At 41.8% G+C, this 15,514-nt stretch overlaps 2 protein-coding genes across 2 annotated transcripts; one reads left to right on the forward strand and one right to left on the reverse strand.

Annotated features, from left to right (window-relative positions):
• Positions 1-543: 543 nt before the first annotated feature.
• Positions 544-5,507, forward strand: eif3i (eukaryotic translation initiation factor 3, subunit I). The gene is made up of 11 exons (XM_004563680.4): positions 544-702; positions 1,086-1,178; positions 1,265-1,352; positions 1,633-1,698; positions 2,162-2,311; positions 3,592-3,719; positions 4,250-4,360; positions 4,481-4,570; positions 4,659-4,732; positions 4,832-4,924; positions 5,026-5,507. Exons 1-11 carry the CDS (start codon positions 700-702, stop codon positions 5,105-5,107), a joined length of 978 nt encoding a protein of 325 aa, XP_004563737.1. The 5' UTR covers positions 544-699; the 3' UTR covers positions 5,108-5,507.
• Positions 5,508-7,581: 2,074 nt separating this feature from the next.
• Positions 7,582-14,787, reverse strand: hdac1 (histone deacetylase 1). Its single transcript, XM_004563679.3, has 12 exons — positions 14,630-14,787; positions 13,527-13,639; positions 12,033-12,150; positions 11,875-11,949; positions 11,477-11,615; positions 10,538-10,679; positions 10,355-10,447; positions 10,157-10,265; positions 9,690-10,070; positions 9,437-9,592; positions 9,308-9,353; positions 7,582-8,417 (listed from the first exon to the last, which is right to left on the reverse strand). The coding sequence occupies exons 1-12, from the start codon at positions 14,676-14,678 to the stop codon at positions 8,390-8,392; spliced, it is 1,449 nt and encodes a 482-aa protein (XP_004563736.1). The 5' UTR covers positions 14,679-14,787; the 3' UTR covers positions 7,582-8,389.
• Between the last annotated feature and the right edge of the window lie 727 nt (positions 14,788-15,514).

Raw genomic sequence — 15,514 nt, forward strand, 5'->3', positions numbered from 1 at the left:
TACAAATTATTGGACTTGGTATTGAATTATTATTCAAGATTCTTTATTTGTCACATGCATGGTTATACAGGTATAACACGCAGTGAAATGTGACCTGATACATATATATGATACTGGTTTTATGTGTTTTTACATTCAAATAAATGTAAAATTGAGGAAAAGGCAAAGGGAAAATTATACATGTGGAAATAAGTTAAAATGATATACTGTTATAAATTACAATTATCTGTAGCAATATATACGCTGTTTATAGTATGGGTGAAAATATGTCTGTGAAGGTTCTCAGTCATCCAGGTCATCGTAGCTTCTCGGATGAGAGGTGAAACGTCTTCAAGCAACTTAAAGAAGTCCAGACGCTTTTCTTTGCAAGCTCCTTTGACTATTGGTGAAAACGAATTTAATCAGACTGGAGCCTCAACAAATATGTTGGAATAATTGGGTTCAAAAAAGATAAAAAGACTAGAGATTTTGGGGATTTTCTTTTTAACTACTATAGTAACTATTAAGCCTTACTCTACTCTCCTAATCAGAAGGTGGCGGTAATGCGCTCGAATGCGATTTCCCCATCTGCCAAGAGAAGAAGAACATTTCCTCTTCCGCCGCGGCTCCGGTGCATGAAACACGAGTGTTCATCATTTCTCTTTCAACGGGCGGAACGGCGACAATACTGGACTTGCTGCCGACACTTAGCTGACAAAAATGGTTAGTGTGCTCCTTGGTAAATGGTTCCTGATGCTAATATTTGTTTTCGAATGAAGCGGTTTGTTGATACCAGGATCGCCTCCAGCTTAGCTAGCGTAACTGCTGGCGCTACCGTTAGCTTAGCTCGAAAATTAGCCAGCGACAGCTTATATTTGAGCTAGTGTTAGCTGGGTGTAGCTAAAAGAGGTTTCGCCGGCCTGTGGTGGTTGCTACAAGTGGAAAGCTGCTTTCCCGTTTTCTTCTTTGCCATTTTCTCTCGTTCGCTGTTTTGCTAAGCATTTCAACGTTAATAGTTGTTTCGTCATCGTAGAGCCCTGCGCATTGTTTCCCCTTTGAAACAGGGCGACCTGCTGATCTAAAATCAATGTTTGTGTTGTTCACAGAAACCGATCCTGCTCCAGGGCCACGAGAGGTCCATCACTCAGATCAAGTACAACAGAGAAGGAGACTTGTTGTTCTCTGTAGCTAAAGACACGGTGGGTTCATAATAGCCAAGCTCACTCATCCATTGTTTGTTAGTTTGTTTGCAGCTGGCCAACTCGTTGATCATCTCTCTCTACAGGTAACTAACGTATGGTACTCGGTCAATGGCGAGAGGCTTGGTACCTACAACGGACACACAGGAGCTGTGTGGTGTGTGGACTGTGACTGTATCCTTATTTTTCTGGAAAAAATGCTTGGAAAAGTTTTTTTTTTGTAGCAAACGGATGTAGTTTGAGATTGTAATGTATCGATCGTGCATGCTCGATCATCCAGGTAAGGAAATTCAACTAAATTAATTATGTTCATCGTAAAAACATGAGCTGAGGTGGTCTTAGATATGTGACATCGAGATGAACAGAGCAAACTTTCTGGGATGAGTTTGTAATCCTGTGATAGTGTCTGTGCTGAGGATACGCATGTTTGGATCCTTAACTTGTCTTCTCTCAGGGGACACTAAAAATGTGCTAACAGGATCAGCAGATAACAGCTGTCGGTTGTGGGACTGTGAGACCGGTAGGTTGAAAACAAGTTAATCATTTTTCTTTCACTAGCTTTGCATGATTTCAAACTAATCTTCATGTGTGGTATACTGGGCTTTGCTCTGCTCCCTCAGTTGATCTTCTCTCTCAGTCTGGCTGTTTTAGCTCCTTTCATGTTAAGTGTAACTATATTCTGATTGGCTGATTGGTGGGTGGGGCTTCTGTGCTCACAGCCTAAGTTTTCAATGACATATAGAGCCATGGGTAGAAAAAAAAACTGAGGATTTTGTGGGGATTACTTGTCATTTTAAATTTTGTCTGAGTTTAATAAAAGCATCGACCATTTTAACGGTGTATAAGAGAAAAGGGAAAAACATAATGTATCCACTTTAATGCCATATTTGCAGCATCGTCTGAACCACTCAGGTATGAGACAATCTCTAACCGGAAGTAGCTTCTTCTACAGTGTCATAAAGCCCACAGTGTGTCGTCCACAGGTAAACAGCTGGCTCTGCTCAACACCAACTCTGCTGTTCGAACGTGCGGCTTCGACTTCAGCGGCAACATCATCATGTTCTCCACAGATAAGCAGATGGGTTACCAGTGTTTCCTGAACTTCTTTGACCTGCGGGATCCACAGCAGATAGGTGCATATACACAGTGTTAGCAGTCATGTTGATCTTTAAAGAAAAAGGGCTACAAGACTAAAGAGTCACACATCAGAGGTGCTTTGAAGCCACCATTGGGCACATTGTCCTCCATAGACCAGTGTGAAGTAACTCATCTTTGTCTCAGTTTTATATGTATTTAGAGTAGAGCTGGGCGATAGAACGATAACGATATATATTGCGAACTAACTTTTTCTCAATAGAAAAAACTATTGCGATAGGCCTCACCACTCTTGTCCTCTTAAAAAAAAAAAAAAAAAAAAGAACAGCCAATCCAAATTAAGTAGCGCAGAGCCGAACCAATCACAGTCGCAGCGTCACGTCACGTGACTTGTTACGTACAGCACAAGTGCCAAGCCGCACATGTGTATTTGTTTGGGAAGCAGCCAGCCGCCGTGCCGCCCGGGTAATGGAGAAAATGAGTGTGCTGACTACAGAAAAATCAACTGAGAGCGTGACCGAAGGTTACCGAAGAGAAAACAGATGACCGTTCCAATGCCGGAGAGATTGTTGAATGGAAGAGCCATAGAAGTTCCGTAGTGTGAAGGTATTTCTGCTATTTCAACTCTGACAAAAAACAGAGTAGCGCGCACTGTAAATTGTGCCAAAAGCAAGTCTGGAAATGAAGCGGTGCATGCTCAATCTCTGACTGGAAGCGCTAATTCGTCATTCGGCTTTTGTCAGACTAAAGTAACTGTTAAAACTGTTTGAAAAGCTAAGCTATACAACAAGGAGCGATTGAGAATTTCCTTTTAGTTCTCAGTTTATTTGATATTGACAAAAGTTAGTCAATTTTTTCTGTTCTTCTGTAAAACAAACCATTTATTTTTAGAATTAATATTTTGTTTCTAAGTGGAATTGACGATTTAGTCTGTTTCGTTTGTTCTATTTTGAAACTTAAACGCTTTAGCGGCTGCCTTTTGTGTAGTTTGCAATATTTGCCTTATATTTTATTTTGCAATATTTTATTTATTATGGGAAATAAATATTTAAATCAAAACAAGCTGCTGATTATTTCACATTTTACTTGTGAGCAACGGCACATTTAAATCTTACAAATATAGTTATTTGGCTTATATCGTGATATATATCGTTATTGCCTGAAATGAAAAAAACATATCGTGATATGAAAAAATCTTATATCGCCCAGCTCTAATTTAGAGATTTTTACTGTATTGGTGGAATTATTGCCGTATATGCGGATTATGGCTCATGTCAGTGGTATAAAGTTGTAATTTCTCTCTCTCTTCTCTCTGCAGAGGACAACCAGCCCTACCTGACCGTACCATGCAGTGACCACAAGATCACCAGTGCTGTGTGGGGACCTCTGGGAGAATTTGTCATTGCCGGCCATGAGAACGGAGAGATCAACCAGTTTAGTGCCAAGGTTTGTCACACACACTGGGAACATGTGGGAATGTATTAAACAGGCAACATAGAAAGCAACGTGCGATCTACACACAGCCCACAGTGCTACGAAAATGGAGCCTCTTCACCTTTCCCTTGATTTCTGTATATGCTGTTACCATGGTGATTGCTCATATTAAACATGACCAGAATTTCATATGACACCAGAGTATGTACAAGGAGTCATTGTAAGCCAGACTGCTCAAAACAGTTTCACACCATCTTTTTTTTCCCCTACCCTGGCCCTGTGTGATGTCAGAGAGGGTGTCCTTGTATGGTTATCTCAGACATGCAAGAGGCAGCTTATCAGGACAGAAATGGCTTAAAGGGAGCAGAGCCAAAACGGCTTGTTTCAGACAGGATGAACTGATGAGGTCCACTGTAACATGAAATGAACAAGGCTTATTTTGAATTGTTGAGTGCCTGAATAAAAATGCGGAGCTTGAAACAAGAAAAAAATGAATCCCGCTTCAAAGCGTCATGTTGAAACATGCTTCATGTTTTGGACAGTCTGGAGAGATCCTGAAGAAGGCCAAGGAGCACACCAAGCAGATCAATGACATCCAGACATCTGTGGATCTGACGATGTTCATCTCTGCCTCCAAGGACAACACTGCTAAGGTAAGCCTTTAAACACAACCTCTGAGATCAGGTCACTGATGTACGTTCGCTTTAAACGTCACATGCAGATGTCTCTGATGCTGTTACTGAGTGTTGGTCATGTTCCTCATGTTCTTGTAGTTGTTTGACTCGACTTCTCTGGATCACATCAAGACATTTAAGACAGAGAGACCTGTTAACTCTGCTGCCATCTCCCCGATAATGGACCATGTAAGAGAAGCCCCTCACAGGTGCTGCATGTCCTTTGCACAGAGGATCAGTCTGACATTTAATATTTACTCAATGCTGTGTCACTCAGGTGGTGATGGGAGGTGGACAGGAGGCCATGGAGGTCACTACGACCTCCACCAGGATCGGGAAGTTTGAGGCCAGGTAAGCTAACGTGACAGATGTGGATTCCCCTTTTAATGCTTGATTTTAGTCCTTTCAGGAACCTGTTGTGGTGGTAACCACCTTCTTTGCTGTACTCAGGTTCTTCCATGCTGCCTACGAAGAGGAGTTTGGCAGGGTCAAAGGTCACTTCGGCCCAATCAACTGTGTGGCATTCCACCCTGACGGCAAGAGGTAAAAGACGACCGTCTTCCTGACCATCATCTTCAAATATGCAGACAGCGTGGTTGAAGCAGTTGTTAACACTTTTCTCCTGCTGTTGTCGTTTTGTGCAGTTACAGCAGTGGAGGAGAAGACGGATACGTAAGGATTCATTACTTTGACCCACAGTACTTTGACTTTGAATTGGAGGCGTAAACTGCCAGCCCGCCTGACCCCACAGCTTCAGCTGACATCAGACTCAGTCCAGTCAGGAAAGAGGAATAATGGACAGTCGGCACTTTGTCTCCTCCCCTTCATCTGAACTGATCTGGAGTCAGGGTACAACAAAGGTCTACGCTGTACACTTCTCCCAGATTACTTCACAATAAAGGAATAGAGCCGACGAGAGTGTGGTGTTTATTGTAAGGCTTTTTATCTAACATCACTTTTGACACTCCTGTGGCATCAGGGGCGTCTGGATCTCTACATATTTTGTGACTGGACTTTAACCCATTCTCCTGAAGTGTATTTAATTTGACAAGAATTTGACTTATCAATCATTTTTCTGTTGTGAAGCCATTCTGCCAAAAATCGCTATAAAATACCTTAAAAAGTTGTTCCAGTTTGTCATCTCTCATTTTGATAGCACTTGATAGTAAAAATAAGCCTGAACAGTGTGGAGTGATACAAGTTTATAGTGGTGATTGTGTTTCTTATACTCTCATGTGGGACATACCTCTTCCATTCTCTCTACTAAGCTCAGTGATCTGCTAACGAATCGATCGCTCTTTGTAAAACCTTAAACAGTTTTTACCAAGTCAGACATGGTTTGCAGTTCTGACACTTGATCCAAGGAGGAGAGCAGGGTGAGAAAACGTTTACACATCGAAGTACAGTGTGTTGGTATTGGTACCTTTATTGTCCCTAACGGGAAATTGATTTGCAGTATGTCCGTACAGACAACCAACACATCACATACACACTCCAAAATAATCTAATATAAGCCTGACAAAACAACCTAGATTTTTCATCAAAAAAGTACAATGTGCAATGGCAACAACACTTATGGTTTAGTGTTATTAACTTTAATAATAGCAGCAGGTACAAAAAACAATCTATGTCTCTTTGTCTTCACTGCAGGCACTTTATAACGGTGACCTGATGGAAGCAGTTGAAAATCATTAAAGAGAAGATGATCTGAACACAACAGGACAGAGGTGGCCTTCCTCAGCACCTGCCTGTTATAAAAGTCCACAAGCTGGACCTGAGACCTCCCTAAAATCTTACCAGCCACTTTAACCAGGTTGCTAAGTCTGGTCTTATTATTCAGGGACATATTACCGTACAGCAATGATACAGAAAGTTAAAACAGATTCAATAAAACTTTTATAAAAAAAAAGTCATTTCAGATGAAACATTGAAACCTCTCAACCTCCTTAAAATGTACAGTCTTTGTTGAACCTTTTTCACTGTAGCAGCAAGATGTTACTCAAAGGACAGAGTCTTATCAAGAACAACCCCCAAATACTTGTAACTGTCCACCAGTTCAATGGCTGCACCATTTACCACTGTTAGCGCAGGATGGGGGGATGTCTTCCTGAAGTCAATAACCATGTCCTTGGTTTTCAAGGTGTTAATCATTAAGGAGGACTGATCACACCACGAAACAAACTCATCCACAACAGGCCCATGGGAATCCTCTTCACCATGAAGGAGGCTTACAATGACTGTGTCATCTGCATATTTAATGAAATGCCTGTTGGCCTGTGTACTCAGTGTTTTTGCATTAATGCTTGATTCACATATTGGGTGAGAAAAAATGGGAACTTTTATTAGTAAGTTGCAGTTTTTAGTTTGAAAGATTTATTTTTGTACAATTGCACGATATCCACGAGGTGTGAAATTTTCAAGTGGTTACAAGCAGTTGACCAATACTGTAGGACGGGGATGTCAAACTTTGATCTTAAGTGGGCTGGACCAGAAAAAGTTGATAGTTCAGACCGTCCTGTGATTATACAATAGAAAACCTCATCTCACGCTCTGCAAGAAGCTGGCTGACACCAAACAACTCCCTACTCTGAGCCCTTAACCTCCACAGGCACCAAGACTGTCTGGGTGTGGTAAGGAAATTGTCTCTAATAACGTCATCAGAACCGAATGTACTTGTAGCCATTTTTTTCTCTGAGCATTCAAAGCCACGTGCACGGACAATTTGGGGTTCAGTACACTGCATGTGGAAGTGTGATCGAGCAAACTTGGGGAGCTGGGTCTTCTTAAAACACTCTTGATCAGCGGTCCCCAACCCCCGGGCCTCGGACCGGTACCGGGCCGCGAGAGTTGAGGCTCAGGTGTGAAATGTATAGTTTTCAGGGTTTTTATCGGTTTCCAGCGTTATTTTGTTATCGTTTTTATCGTTAACTCTGTTTTCCTGGGTCTTTTCACGTGTGTTATGAATAAATCTTCTTTTTTACAGTACCAGTACTAGTTTTATTTTGTTGTATTTATCCGCGACACCTTAAAGGCCGGTCCGTGAAAATATTGTCGGGCATAAACCGGTCCGTGGCGCAAAAAAGGTTGGAGACCGCTGCTCTTGATGACAAGTTAGGTGGCACTGTACTGTAAATTCTGGCTTGCCTTTGTATCTTTAATTTACAGTGTCAGTACGAATAACAAGTCAGGACAATATAAGATTCTGTTTTATCTTTTATTTATTTTTTTATAACAAAGTTCTGATAATGCACATTTCACAAGGATAGAACTCCAAACAAGCACGTGTAGAGGCTCACTCCACCTTCATGTATAATGGTACAAAATATCTAAAATAAGTCACTCATACCCCAACAGTAACCCCAGAAGAGGTTCACACTCATACTTACATAAACACACAATGGAGGAAGAAAATAAAAAAACAGAGCAGATATTCATAGGAAAATGGGCTGAGGGGACTGTACTCGTGATTTTAAATAAGTTACTGAGCAGAGATCGGGGACTGTTTGGGCAAAGGCAGTAATACGTACATGCTAAAGGCGAGACCAATCTAAACATGCATTCACTAGTGAAGCAACACAGAGGCAAACAGTGCCTCATGCTGGTTATTCAGTATCACAGTATCATAAATAGATGTCTGAAAACTAACGAAGCCTTTTTGCATGTGAGCACTTGGAAATCATCTACATCTCTGCAGGGACTTCCGAGTGAAATACCAGGATAGGAACAGTAACACTCTGGGTGGCTTTCAAATATTATTAGAGCAAACCTGGTTTACACACCAGCTCACAGGGATTGATTTTATTCTACATGGAGCACCAGGCGGGTGCGGTTTATACCGGCGCATTACTGGGCTTGTAAACAGGTGACAGTGTAAATCAGGCTTGCCTCTAAGAGCACATAATAAAAACAGGAATAGAAAAAGGCCCTATCACTGGAGCGGGAGAATACAGGAATCAAGAGGGGCTTGAGGATAACAATAAAACCATCCATTCCTCTGTGTGCCGGTCTTCAGGTCGTCTTCACCTCTTCTTTTGGTCTGAAACAGGTTAGAAGTTGCTACAGTTACTACACTGAGTTTACTCAGAAAACATCATCTAAACAGCTAACACAAAGACAAAGAGGGTTCCCTTTCTTTTAGCAGTTTCAGTAACTTATCTGCTGTTACCAGCCCTTTTCTCAAACACTAACTATGAACGTCATGTAGTGAAGCACCATATTACACCCACACTGTACTCCTGTATCTCTTTATCAAAACAACTGTCCAATCAGATGAAGCTTTGGTCATATCACTAATTAACTGATTAGCCAGCAGTGTGCCAGGACACACCAATAACCTCGTGCTTTTACTAACCATAGCAAGTTACCAACAGCACTGAATAATCATTAGTACTTTCATACAGCAACATTACCAGCTGCAGAACAGATTAGGGAGGTGATGGACGGTGATCATTTGCTTGTTCATGCCTCACACCTCTTTCTATAAATGAATGTGTGTGGTACGCAGCTCCTCTGATTGGAGCTTAATACACCTGTCTGTATGCATGAAGCCATTTTTTTAAACACTTAAAAACCGACTGAACGACTTCAACTACAAGTCTAAAGAACAACTAAAAAGTAGGTCAAATCATGCAATGCAACTCCACTATATGCCTCTTGTTGTCTCATTAGCTGCTTTGTTGTTGTGTGTGAGCCACACAGTATGCAGAGAGGTAGACAGCATTGCCTTACTACACACACGGCCTTAACTGAAAACCCTAAATGATAAATGCAAGAAACCACTACACCAACCAGTTACAAACCACAATGTCATGAATCTGAAATTGCTTCAAGCTGGGAACCTGGTGTCAAAATTCTCTACTCCATATCCAGTGAACAACCGAGACAAGTAAAAGTGAACCACTCTGTCCCAGTCTGAATGTTTCTTACCCTGATGTGTCCATTTTCTCCTCCTCCTTCTCTTCCTCTTTGACTTCTAGGAAGCAAAGACACATGGGTAAATACTGTTCCTGTTATCTTTAATCATGTTCTACGATAGGTTTGTCTCACTAGCCTCACCTTTCTTTTCCTCTCCTCCCTTCTCATCCTCCTTCTTCACTCGTTTAGCCTTCTTGTGGTTAGCTGCGTTCCGGCGTCCCCCGCCTTGCCCCTCCGCCTCATCTTCAGAATCAGAAAACTCCTCCTCGCAGGCTATCCTCTTGTCGTGGGCTCGGACTGAAAAACAGAACACACACAAAAAGGCATCAGTACAAATCCTCATGCCACTGTTTCTTTAATCCTAAAAAAAATAATTCCTCCTGAAGTCTCTTACTAGAGATGCGTTTGTCTGGGTCTTCCTCCTCCTCGTCTCCGCTGTCTGGGTGAGGGGCATCCTCTGGGATCGCTTGCATCTGGACACCGGGGGCGTGAGGCAGCATACGCAGGTTCTCAAACAGGCGCTGTTTGATCTTCTCCAGGTACTCGTTGGTGTTCTGGTTGGTCATGTTGGAGGGGCTGATGTGCAGCTTAAAATCAGGCCCAAAATACTCAAAGTAATCATTGTACGGCAGCTCATTGGGGATGGAGCAGTCCAAGGCGACAGCGGTTTCGTAGGTCCAGCAACGGGCCACATTGCGGATGGTGTAGCCTCCGCCGCCCAGCATCAGCAGAGGAAGGTTGAAAGTTTTGATGTACTCGACACACTTGGCGTGACCTGTAGGAGTCAGCACATATTGGCGTGAAATTCCTGATGGTACAAAGGCAGATCTGAGCATTATCTTTTGGACTGTGTGGTTATACCTTTGATGGTGAGGTTAAAGCAGCCCAGTCTGTCTCCAGACAGAGAATCAGCTCCACACTGCAGCACCACAGCACTGGGCTGGTACATCTCCATGACTTTAGCCATGACCTAACACATACACAGTAATAATAAAGTCAGAACATGAACAGTGAACATGCTCTCTGCTGGCTACAGAAACATTATCAAAGAAAACTTACAGGCTTGAAGATGGCTTCATAGGACTCATCATCAATACCATCTCTGAGGGGGTAGTTCACTGCATAGTACTTGCCCTTTCCTGCTCCAATGTCCTGCACACATTGGGAATATTGTTGAATTCATGGTCACACATGTTCAAGTTGCACTGGTCACGTGTCAGACGTAAGAGTAAGAAAACTAACCCTCAGGTCTCCAGTGCCAGGAAAGTATTCCCCATACTTGTGGAAAGACACGGTCATGACCCTGTCTGTGGTGTAGAAGGCCTCCTCTACTCCATCACCGTGGTGGATGTCAATGTCAATGTATAACACCCTCTGATGGTATCTGAAACATGGCATAGAACTCAGTTAATAAACTTATACAGTTCTACTACTGTATAATAACATAAACAAAACAAAAAACACTCCAAAAGTGCACCCAGTGTGTGTTTCTACTTAAAAGCAAATAAATGCTGATGAAAATCAACCACTCAGAAAGACACAGGACAAAGACAGGGAGCCTAACAGAGCATTTCTGAATGCTTTCATAAATGCGCTCTGCAGACTGAAGGACAGCTTCATCCATCAGGCTGTCAGGAAGCTTAACTCCCTCCCGATTCTGCCCCCTCTCCCCTCTCTCCTCCACGGTCTCACTGAACTCTGTCACACACACACACACACACACACACTCTGACTCACTCACTGGCCTGCACCAGTTACCAGTCACTTTGTGGAGCATTGGACTGCCATTACCTCATAAGACTTTGTTGTTACACTATCTCTTACCGTACATTACTAAATCTCCATTTGCACTATTTGCCTATTTGCACTACTCTGCCTGGTTTACACCCAATGTCATTTACCCATTATATTGTATATTGTATAGCTTTCTTGTTATATGTAAAATTGTATTGTATTTATTTATTTAAATTTTTACTTTTTAATTATTTTACCTGCATTTTTTTAATCACTCTTATATTTAAATGTTCATTTGCTTTTTTATCTAGGGATTGAGAGTAACGTAGTTTCTATTCTCTGTATGTCCTGTACATGTGGCAGAATTGACAATAAAGTTGACTTTGACTTTGACAGAGGACAAGGATATACAGTCATGTAAAAACAGAGCACAGCTGTGCTGCTTACTTAAGCAGCTCCAGGATCGCCAGCACGATGTCATTGACATAGCAGAAACCAGAGGCCTCTGACTTCTTGGCGTGATGGAGCCCACCGGCCCAGTTGATGGCGATGTCTGTCTGCTGCTTGTTCAGCTTCACTGCTCCAGCTACAGGAATGAAAAAGAATAATCAACATTAAACAATCTGATGGAGCTTTTAAGGGGAGTTTTAACTGTATTTTGATTCTTGTAAGTTTGCATTTGAACAGTCAAAATATTCCTCATGTATGTTATTCTGGGCCTCTCAGTTCACCCTGTCTGAAACAAGTCATTTTAGCATCCACCTTCCTTTTTAAATTTCTTCTGATTAGCTGCTCTTTGTAAACAAAAGGACTGAGATTATGTGAAGTGTGTTTGGAAAACATACCCACAGAGCCACCTGTTGAGAGCTGACAAAACTCGAAGAGACCATCAAAGACTGGACAGTCCTCTCCAACATTGACTGTAAGAAAGAGAAAACCAGTTTTTACACGCCTGAACAGAAGGAAAAGCCGAGGATTAATGAGAAGAAAACAGCGCACTCACATCTCTGCATTTGTTTGCTGTACTCAGACATGTTGTCCGGTCGGATGGACCTCAGGAACTTAATGTAATCATCACTGTGGTACTTTGTCATCTCTTCACCACTGGCTTTGTGTGGTCTCTGAAATAACACACATTGTCAATAATTGTTAGTTGTAACTAACATTTCGTGCAGTTTGGTACAAGTGTGTGAATACAGACAGGGCTAACCCATCATTCAAGCCCTATTTACCTGTCTTATATAACTGACAGTCCTATGTAACGCAGCTTGAGATATATTTCAAAAATCATTTTTATTTAATTTTCTGAGATAAAACAAATATGGAAACCTTCCATAGTCAAACTATCCATTTATCTATCAATCGTCTATCACTTATTGACGTCAAAGTCACATGACCAGTCTAGAAGGGATATTGAGGGATTCGGCAACAGAGAGCCACGATCTTTCCAGCATGTTCCGAGTCCCCTCTGGGTTCACCATACCTCAAATATGTCATCTAAGTTGCACCCAAGAGGCATCCCAGTAAGACACCTGTACCACCTCAACTGGCTCGTTTTGATGCTGAGGAGTAGCAGCTCTGCTCTGAGCTCTACTGAATGTATCAAAGACCATATTCTTTACATAATTTCCTTAGGGATTATTAAAGGATTCTGGTCACTACTCCAAGTTTGTGGCCTTAAATCAGATTAGGAACAAAAACAAACAACCTTACGACTTCACGCTCACAAACAAGAACCTGATGAGTCTGAACTTCCAGCTAAAACCCATTTGACAGCCCAGTTCCCCCAGTTTGAGCCAGACACTATCACTCAATTAAAACCAGTAGAGGTAGGGGGCAGAAAAAAAAAGATTCAGCACAGCGTCATGATATTTTGGGTGGTGATACACAGGGACACCAAATACTCTGGGAATACTGCAAACAAGAAGGTTCGTCTCACCTGATAGGTGTTTCCCTCTGGACCACATCATTGGCAAAAAGCAAAGATGTGAAGCTGAGCTCACCAAACCTAGAGCTTTTAACCTGCTGCCTACAAATTCTGTCCATAAAAGTTAGAAAGGGACTCAGTAACAAAGGGGATCCCTGGATAAGTCCAATGCCAATTTGGAATGAGTTTAACTTACTGCTGGAGACCAAACCCTCACTGTGGCTGCACAGGAACAAGTCACAGACTCATAAACCACAATTACAGCTGCATGAAGCTCTATAAATGTTACTCAACATGGACATCGTTCAAAGCTTAACACAGTTAAAACAGCAACCGATGACCATTATTTTAAATTTTTTTTTATAAAACTTCATCGCAGTTCTGCAGTAAACAGCAAATAACTACCCATTTTTATGTGTGTAAAAAAGCGCTATACAAATACAGGCCATTTACCATTTAAAAACTGTTGCAAGGTACAGTTGCATTAACAGTTTGCCTCTGAGTACTATCAGTCCTGGCAGAAACCCTGTGTGTGTGTCTCTGTCTGATGTGTCTGGTGGTATGACTCACATAGATCTCCATTTTTCTGTACAGTCCATAGTTGAGGAGGAGGTTGTGCGTCATACGGATCCTGTGTGGTTTCATGGGATGGCCCTGGCCATAGTAGTAATTCCCCACATCACCTGTGGGCAAAAACATCATCCAGACAAGTTTATTTTAGATATTGCAAAAAAAAAGAAAGAAAGAAAGAAAAGCCACATTGCCTTAGGCATTTTAGTTCTTCTAAAAATGCCAAATTCAAGCTCAGCTCAACCCAAAACCTGCTCATCTGCATTTCAAATACACCTTTAAGTTAAAAAGCCTACGAGGCTTCGTGTAAGGATGACTTTTTTGTGAACTTGGCCAACTATAAACCTCTTTTTTTTTTTTTTATTAAAACTTGTAACACATTCACGAAACGACTACTGCAGAATACACCGTGGGCGTCTTGGGCTGACTTGTGGGAGTTTTTATCGGAATTATTTTGCCAGACAAACATTTTAAAAAGCACACAAGAAGGCTTGAGAGAAGGACCACGCTCAATACACCCGTTAATGTAGCCAAATCATTCGGCTGGGAATGTATAAGTTCAGTGTTATAGAAGTTTCTTATGTATGCGATTCTGCACATTTTTTTTTTTTTAAATGGAGTCAAACGCATTCTAACTTCTATGAAACCACTGGGCTAGATAGCGCCAATCTAGAGGAAGCCGGTACATCGTTCACACTTCTCGGAAGTTGTTAGCAATTCCCGAGTAACACTGATGTGATTAGCGTCGGATCGCTTCACGACTCCTTCACGCTGCAGGGAAGACCTTATTAGCCACACGCATCTAAAACCCATTAAAATGCTTTAACAATTTCACGAAACTGGTCTCTTTACTAAAGCACTTGAAAGTTCGATGAAGATCCCCCAGTGTGCTGCGTGCAGGCTTAAGCTAACAGCCAACTAGGCTTTCCGTGTGGCTAAAGCAGGCTAGTTAGTCAAGCTAACATTAGCTCACCACACCGGCTAGCTAGCCTGATGGTATAACAACCTTTTTCGATTCTTTATGAAATACATGTAATATTTCCTACTCTTCCAATGCCACTTCGATATCAAGGCAAACCAAGATGCATACGTTCGATATTTACCGTCATAGTAATAGCAAACTTTCTTCTTTGTTCCTTGAGACAGCGCCATTTTACCCCCCTGTTCCGTGCTCACCGGTTCCTCTGTGGCTCCAGGGAGCACTCGTTGAGGTCCTGTCAACCAATCACAGAGGCTGAACCGCCCTACAGGGAGGCGCCGGTATTACAAACCGAAGAGCGCCCTAGTGCGCTCCGTAGGCCGTTTGCCTTCGGGGCTTTCTATGGCAAAGATTTCTTTTCGTTTTCAGTTGCACTTGGTATTTGGGTTCAAGCTGCAAGAAGCAATGAAGGCAAGTTTCTGCACGTACAGTAGCCCGTGTCAGTTCTACAATGTGAGGGTGGTCACTGGTAGGGTTGCCAACTCCCTGAAAAATAAATAAGGGACACCTCGTGGCCAGGGCCGGGCAACCCAGTTGTCTTCACCCTTCCCAGTGTGGTGAATTTTCTAGCTCTTTTTTTGTGTGTGAAATTATTTTTTTTAACCATTTGACTTGAAGTTGATTTAAGTACATGCATATTCTATTCTTTGTGATATGAACACATGGGAAACAAATGATCATTTAGCCATTTATTTTTAGCTCAAAATGACAACATTAACACAGTAAAACAGGTCTCTTTCTTAAACAGAAGCCTGTCATGCTTAACTTTTGAGAATATAAGTAAATCTTTCTTTAAAAGAACTCTGTCCTGCTTAACTTAAAATAATAGAAAACAATAGAAAGAAAAATATTCTTGTAACAGTGCACATTTAGTGCATTTAGTACAATTGGCTTCAGTTGAGGTATTATTTCAGCTTTTCTAATGCTAATCAGCTGCTCCTGTTTGTAAACCCGCTTGTTCCCATGATTACGCATCATAACTCATCATCATTATTCATCTATGTATTAC

Source organism: Maylandia zebra, linkage group LG22 (assembly GCF_041146795.1).
Source record: "Maylandia zebra isolate NMK-2024a linkage group LG22, Mzebra_GT3a, whole genome shotgun sequence".
NCBI classification, from domain to species: domain Eukaryota; kingdom Metazoa; phylum Chordata; class Actinopteri; order Cichliformes; family Cichlidae; genus Maylandia; species Maylandia zebra.

Bases quoted from the DNA above. Each gene is read 5' to 3' on its own strand.
- eif3i (XM_004563680.4), top strand. The intron at 1,353-1,632 runs GTATCCTTATTT...GTCTTCTCTCAG, and splicing joins GTGGTGTGTGGACTGTGACT to GGGACACTAAAAATGTGCTA. The intron at 4,925-5,025 runs GTAAAAGACGAC...CGTTTTGTGCAG, and splicing joins TTCCACCCTGACGGCAAGAG to TTACAGCAGTGGAGGAGAAG.
- hdac1 (XM_004563679.3), bottom strand. From the start codon at position 14,678: ATGGCGCTGTCTCAAGGAACAAAGAAGAAAGTTTGCTATTACTATGAC. The intron at 10,680-11,476 runs GTAAGCAGCACA...GCCATGTTTCAG, and splicing joins GCGATCCTGGAGCTGCTTAA to ATACCATCAGAGGGTGTTAT. The intron at 9,354-9,436 runs GTGAGGCTAGTG...TTTGCTTCCTAG, and splicing joins GGGAGGAGAGGAAAAGAAAG to AAGTCAAAGAGGAAGAGAAG.